Source organism: Antrostomus carolinensis, unplaced genomic scaffold, assembly GCF_000700745.2.
Source record: "Antrostomus carolinensis isolate BGI_N321 unplaced genomic scaffold, ASM70074v2 scaffold8740, whole genome shotgun sequence".
NCBI classification, from domain to species: domain Eukaryota; kingdom Metazoa; phylum Chordata; class Aves; order Caprimulgiformes; family Caprimulgidae; genus Antrostomus; species Antrostomus carolinensis.
This window is the reverse complement of record NW_010289021.1, coordinates 44,476-51,312: the sequence shown is the minus strand read 5'-3', so window position 1 is coordinate 51,312 and position 6,837 is coordinate 44,476. Positions and strand designations below refer to the sequence as shown.

Below are 6,837 nucleotides of genomic sequence, written 5' to 3'. Positions count from 1 at the left end.
CCTCGCTGTGGCTGTCAGCCAAATGTCATAATGCATACAATTAACAGATTTGCTTCTCAGCTTACTGATAACAAAGGAAGCACAAATAATTCATAGGCAGAGGCACCGGTTCTTTGATGTGACTGAACTCTGATCCTTTCAGCACCTGAAGGGAGGCAGGCTGAAGACAGGGCGGCCTCATTAAGGCAGAGAAGAAGGAAAAAAAGCAGAGGAGGAAGAGGAGGATGCAGGAGATGCCCCCCACACTGCAGCCCCCTGCCCCATGCTGGGTTCTGTGACCTTTTCTGGGCCAGGTCCTGCAGCTCCCACCCTCCCACCACAGCATGGGAAAGAACAGATTCCTTGGGACTAGGGGAAAAGACAGAAGAAATCTATATCCCAGACAAAAATAATGTCTCTAATTACAAGGTAGCTTTTTTTTTTCAGAGGTTGAGGGGAAATTCCTGATGAGACACTTCCATCTGGTTTACAGTCCCTTTGCGCTGGGCAGTTCAAAGAGACTGCAGTGTAACTGAGAATTGAGGACAGCATTTATTTATAGTTTGATAGCCTCATAAAAGCTGTAGAGCTGAGCTCACAGCACTGTGCTTATTTGTGTTTTGAGCTGCTCACACAGCACCCTACTGCCTTGCAAAACGTACACTGTAGCTCCTGCATAAAATTATATATGACTCTTCATAAGGTTCATAACACAAAGGCCAAAAAAAAAAAAAAAAAAGAAATTAGACTAACAGCAGCTGATATGAAAATTAAAGTAGCAGCCAGAACTGGAGGAAAATTAACAGCATGGCTCTGAAATAAAGTAACATCAAATGAAGATTTGTACCTGAATCCATCCTTCACAATAGAAGCAAAAATATCCAAAAACTCTGAATGAGACACTGATTCTGATTTTGGCTCCAGGTGACATTACAAAGGATTTGAGCCTTGCACTGGAGGTTTTATAATGACAACCCAGCCCCTGGCACAATCTCAGTATAGAGTCTCACTGCAAATTATATTTGTATCACATTTATCCTTTCTTTTAATATCAATGTACCATCTTTTTCCTCTGTAACCCAGAGGGTAATGCAAAGCAGCACCGTTTCATTATTACCCTTTAATAGTCTTTCCAGTGGTATAAAGGAGAATATTAATATCCTTCCAGTGACCTCACCTAAATGCTGCTAAAAGCCAGGAAGGGAGTGACAAGTTTGTGGCTAATGCACAGGGATGAATTTCTGAAGTTAATGAAAGGATTTCACCCCTGGGTTTTAATCTCTTTTTTTTTTTTAACCTTTTAGCTTCAGTTTCTTCAGCTGTAGGATGGAGAAAGTAGACTTGCATACAAGTTGACAGCATGATTTTGAGTACGGTTCTGTCAGGAGCTTGGTGAGCTATTAAAGCAAGGAGATGAAGAAGGTGTGTTCTTACAAGGCAAGGCAAATACTGCCAGGCCCTGCCTGTAGCTCTGGCTGGGGAAGCACTGTTGCTCTGCAGAGCTCAGTGAGGTGGGTGAAGAGAGGGCTGGAGGGTTCCAGGCAATCCTGACTGCAGGGTGGCCTTGCACAATTCAGCTCAAGGATGAGGTGATGGTTGGGTATGGACCAGCTCCGGGAGAAGGGAGGCCACCCCATCTACTGCTCACAGGCTGTATGTAGCTCTGCTGCTGCTCCTGGGGAGGATGCCCTCAGCCACCCCACCAGCTCTGTGAGTGGCAGAGGGGACCACTGCACACTGGGTGCAGATGGACAGTGCCCTCCATAATCTGGGTGATGGGGTGTAGGATTTATCCATCAAATAATTTGTGCCTAAAGCAGTACATAAATGTAGTACATAAATGACATTGCGCTCTAAGATTCCTATTGCTAATGTCTTAATGATGAAAAAGAGGAGAAAACAGCTGTAAGCATATCGTGCCAGTTATCCTAATCACTGGTAAATGAACAGATAAAACTCACAAATCTGCTGAACAGTAATCAAAGACAAACTGTTGCTCTTATGAAAGCTAAATTAGCAGTGAAAGAAAACCTAAAGGTGACCAGCAAAGGAAATTAAATCTTAACTCAGTTCTACACACTGCTTCTCCCTGATCTGTACAAAATTATGGGAAGGATGACGATGATTAATCATCTCACTTGTTCTTCACATTAGAAATGCACATTTTGTCCATTATGGAAAAGCTGGAGGATGTGTGAAGCTCTGACATCACAAAAGAGAAAGGAGAGAAGTTGATAATTTTGTAAGAAAAACCCTGGTTAGTCAGATTGCTAAAGAGGATTGGGGTTTTGTTGGTGGTTATTAACACTTTCACCAAGCTGGAGAGTGAACAACCTGGTTAAAGACACTACTGTTCAACCGCTTTAGATGCATGTGCTTATAATACATGACCTTTGAGATATGGTGTGGTTCCTTTATCAAAATGCAGTGAAGATCAAATATTGCAAGGTGATAAAGTAGAATGAGGGGAAAACAGTAAACTGGCCACCTAATTATCATGTAGGGTTAAAAAAAAATATTCTGTCTCAAAAATGGCTTCTGCTGACTGTAAAGATTGCTCCAGTTGCAGTTGATGCAGGATTAAGACCTATATTTTCTCAAATGCAGTATTTAATTTCAATGTAGCAGTAAAAAAATAAAAATTGAGAATTTGGAAATACCATTGCTTTATTTTTTTGTACTAAACTTGCTGCCTTTAATTTTTTTAAAGTACCATAAGAAGAGCTCAGAGCTTGGCTCACTTTCAGACTATGAAATTAATGTTTTGTCTTCCAAATCCATTTTTTAAATCTGGTAATAGCCCAGATTCATTTCTCAGATGTGTTGCTTCTAGTTCCAGATTTGGAATATGGAAAGATTTTATAAAATCAAGGAAATGCTAGTCTTCAAGCATGCCTGGCTTTTAATTTAGCACTCAAAGTCAGGAATCTATATAATTTGCTAGAACAGAATGATGACTACTTCCAAAAACAACTGAACAGCTAAAAGAGTAGGTCTGAGATTGATATAGCTGTAGATTTCCTTTTCACCTGGGAAATGACTATAATATCTTTTTTAAAAAATCCATCTATCTATATCTGTAGAGAAATCTGGACTGTTTGTGAAAATGCCTTTAGGTGGATTTCAAAGAATTTCATATACTCATCTTTTGTGTTGATGCATATTTCTTTAATGAAATCAAGACTATCCCTTGCTTCCAGGATTTGAGAAAACCAGTCCAATCTGTCATACAAGACCCTGATCCTGCAAATATTTAAGCTGGTGAGGAATGTCACTGATTTGAAGAGTCCCATTAAGCAATTCATAGCATGTTTACAGTGTGTTTCAAACATGGTTACACCACAGCTTTAGGACTTGTCTGCGCTTTGATGATTCATGACATGGGTTCTTAATGCATTTCCACAACAGAACTGTCTCGGCACCACATTAGAGACAAAAACTCTGTTAAGGACTAGTATCCTCCAAGTGATGGGTAAATGTCCTTCTCTGACAGCTCTGTCACTGTACCTCACATCCTGCAGCTTGCTGATCTGAAAGACTGAGAGATTCAGTAGCCCCCACAAAAACCCAGAAACGGGGCCATAAAATTCCTTCTGTTTTCCCCAGTAAATAAAACCAGAGGGAGTATGTGAATAATTACAATTTAATTAAAAATCCCATTTGAGGTTGCAGTAAGTGGAACAGAAACTCTGTGAATCTGCAGCACTTAAGCATCCTGCTGAGAAGGACAACTCAAAAGCTGGACCCTATTTACAAATTCTTAATTTATCCCAAAGCAAACCAGTAGCAACTCTGTAGAAACCATTGACCTACTCTGTGGTGTGAAAGAGTAAAGAGTCTGGCCATTTAGACTGAGCTGCTTCCTGCCAGTTCCACCTCCATACTTCAGGGGTGGAAGCTGTCTCTACCCACAGCATTGTCTTGACTCTCAGCTTGAAGCCTGGGGAGGGAGCTACTGGTAAAGTGGGGTGTGATGTGGCAGAGACAAATCCATTGGGAGAGTAGTGAGGTGGCAGCTTCCTAACTGCTTTGTAAGGGTGTAAGCAGAGGGCTTCTGAATCAAAACTGTTCTGCAAACTGGTAGCCAAGTCTGGTGGGAAGGCAGAGTGTTCAACACCCGTATGTACACTTCTGCCTCTGTAAAATGCCAATGAGCTGGGTTGTACTATTGGCTTTATTTCCCACCTGCTTTGCAGAGGTGTAGATCACTGAAAACTGATGAGAGAAGCAAGTCTAGTGTTTTTCCATTTTTTTGGTCTTGTAAAACCCTTTTCTGAAGCCTCTACTTAGGCATAACTCCTAGTTTGAGAGGAGCTGTGAGCACTGAAAAGGCACTGCTCCATTCTAGCTGTCTAACCTATGGGGCTGTTGAAAATATAAGGTAATTCCAGCATCTAAGCAAGGACTAATGTCCCTCAAGTGCATGTGAGAGACAGAATTTGAAAAGCCAAGGGGCCTGACCTAGAGTTTTTTAAAGTCAGTGGAAATCTTTTGCTTTATTTTAATGGAGTCTGGATCAGGGAAAGGGGGGAGAAGGCAGCTGGAAAAGACTATTTCAAAGGGAAGTCTGTAATTTTCTCTAAATAATCACCAAACTTGCTGGGGGATATTGAATATTGAAATCACTTCAAGTATTGTTTTTTTTGTGTGTGTGTCTTCGAAATCTTAAGCCTGAGACCTTACCATAATTTTACATACTTTTTATGCATTACTGATTCATATCACACAGTATAGAATGACTGGCTTTAGATATTAACAGCAGTATGTATTGGCCCAATAATTTGTCCTTATTGGACAATGTTATGCTTCTACCTCTAGAAACATTCCTGATGAAGACCTTGAATTCTGAAGAGGTTTAAAAACACGAGATTTGGAGATAACCATGGATCATAAAGCTGAGGAGAAAAGAAAGCAGCGCCACAGCTTGACTTTATTGGAACAAGTAAAGAGATTGAAAGAATCAACAGAGATAATTGATGTTGTGCTTGTTGCAGAAGGTGAGAAATTCCCCTGCCATAAGGTCGTGCTGGCTGCCTTCAGTCCCTATTTCAAAGCCATGTTTACCTGTGGCTTGGTTGAATGCACGCAAAGAGAAGTGGTACTGTATGACATCTCTGCAGAGAGCGTGTCCGTAATACTCAATTACATGTACAGTGCAGATTTGTACCTCACTAATCAGAATGTGCAGACTGTTGCACTTGCTGCGTATTTCATGCAGATGGAAGATGTTTTCAGTATGTGTCAGAAGTACATGATGGACCATATGGATGCTTCCAACTGTGTGGGCATCTACTACTTTGCAAACCACATTGGGGCAGAAGATTTATCTGATGAAGCAAGGAAATACTTGTTTCAGCATTTTGCTGAGGTGAGCTTACAGGAAGAAATATTAGAGATTGAATTCCAGCAGCTGTTGACTCTCATAAAATCAGATGATCTGAATGTTTCCAGGGAGGAGAGCATTCTGGACCTTGTCATTAAATGGGTCAAGCACAGCAGAGTGTCACGTGTAGAGCACCTTATTGAGCTCCTCAAGCAAGTGAGACTGGTACTTGTCAGCCCTTCCTTTCTTGTGGAAGCTCGAAAAAGGAACACAATGATCCTGTGCAATTCAGAATGCAATGATCTGTTTGAGGAAGCACTGAAAACCATCAAGCTATCCAGCCACCCTTCTCTCAGCCTACGATACGGCATGGAGACTACTGATCTCTTACTCTGCATCGGGAACAATTCTCTCGGCATTAGGTCAAGACATGGTAGCTATGCAGATGCCAGCTTTTGTTATGCTCCCATGACACAAAAGACTTACTTCATTTCCTCTCCAAAGTATGGAGAGGGTTTAGGATGTGTTTGCACTGGTGTTGTCACTGAGAATAATGATATTATTGTGGCAGGAGAGGCAAGTGCTGTCAAAATGTCTAGACAAAAGACCAGGAACATCGAAATTTATAGGTGTGTACCCTCTGTCAGAAAATCCCTGATTGTTTTAAATTTTTAAATCCAAATAATCTTTCTGGGGACAAAAGACAACCATTACACAAAGCATTATTTACTTGAAAGTTTTCCCAGAGACTTCTCTTGATTACTCTAATCAATTTGTCACAATTGATCTTTATGGCACAATTAATTATATACATACAACCAAATCCTGATGCCTTTCCTCCTGAAAGAAGGAGGATTTACTGTAGTGGCACCTCTGTGTAAATGAGCTTGATTAGATCCTTCATCATTGTATGTGGATTTTGTATTCTCCTTACTCAAATCTCAACATTTTCCTAGGGTGCTCTTTTCTAGGTTGTTAGCGGGGGGATACAAGTCAAGTGAATAACCTGAGGAGTTCAGTAAGACAGAGATAATACAATTCTCTGTTGATGTTGATGATAGTACTTCAGAGATTAAAGGATAATGATTGATAGCTTTAAACAGTCATGCTGGTTTTACTTGTGTGTTTTTTCAGATGCACCCATTTTAAAGAAAACCAGACATTTTCTGGATCAAAGACAAAATTAAAAAATGGTAACAGCATTTTCAAATACAGATGCCTAAAGTTAAGGAAGTAAATTCATATTGAGACAGCTGAAGTGGCCTTATTTTCAGCAGTGTTGAGCTCTTGCTTTTTCCAGTAACTTCAGTGGAAACTAATGAAGTATCACATGCAGAAATAAAGGACTCCTTACCTTAATTACGGTCAAATATCTTTGAAAGGGTGCCTAGGATTCCTCATACTAAAAATGCTTGATCTTGCAAATATTGGGCTCAATTTTATAAATTCTCTGCGAAGGAGAAAGCTCCTCTTGTCATTGTACCATCATTGATGATGAAGGCGCTAATGTTTTAAAACGAGCTGATGAGATCTCA

At 40.4% G+C, this 6,837-nt stretch overlaps 1 protein-coding gene across 1 annotated transcript in view; it reads left to right on the top strand.

The window, feature by feature from the left end:
- The first annotated feature begins 4,861 nt into the window (after nt 1-4,861).
- KBTBD12 (kelch repeat and BTB domain containing 12) overlaps nt 4,862-6,837 on the top strand; it is a 29,151-nt gene continuing 27,175 nt past the window's right edge. Inside the window, exon 1 of the mRNA XM_010168593.1 lies at nt 4,862-5,932. Within this exon, the coding sequence (XP_010166895.1) occupies nt 4,862-5,932 (1,071 nt within the window). The remainder of the gene's footprint in view (nt 5,933-6,837) is intronic.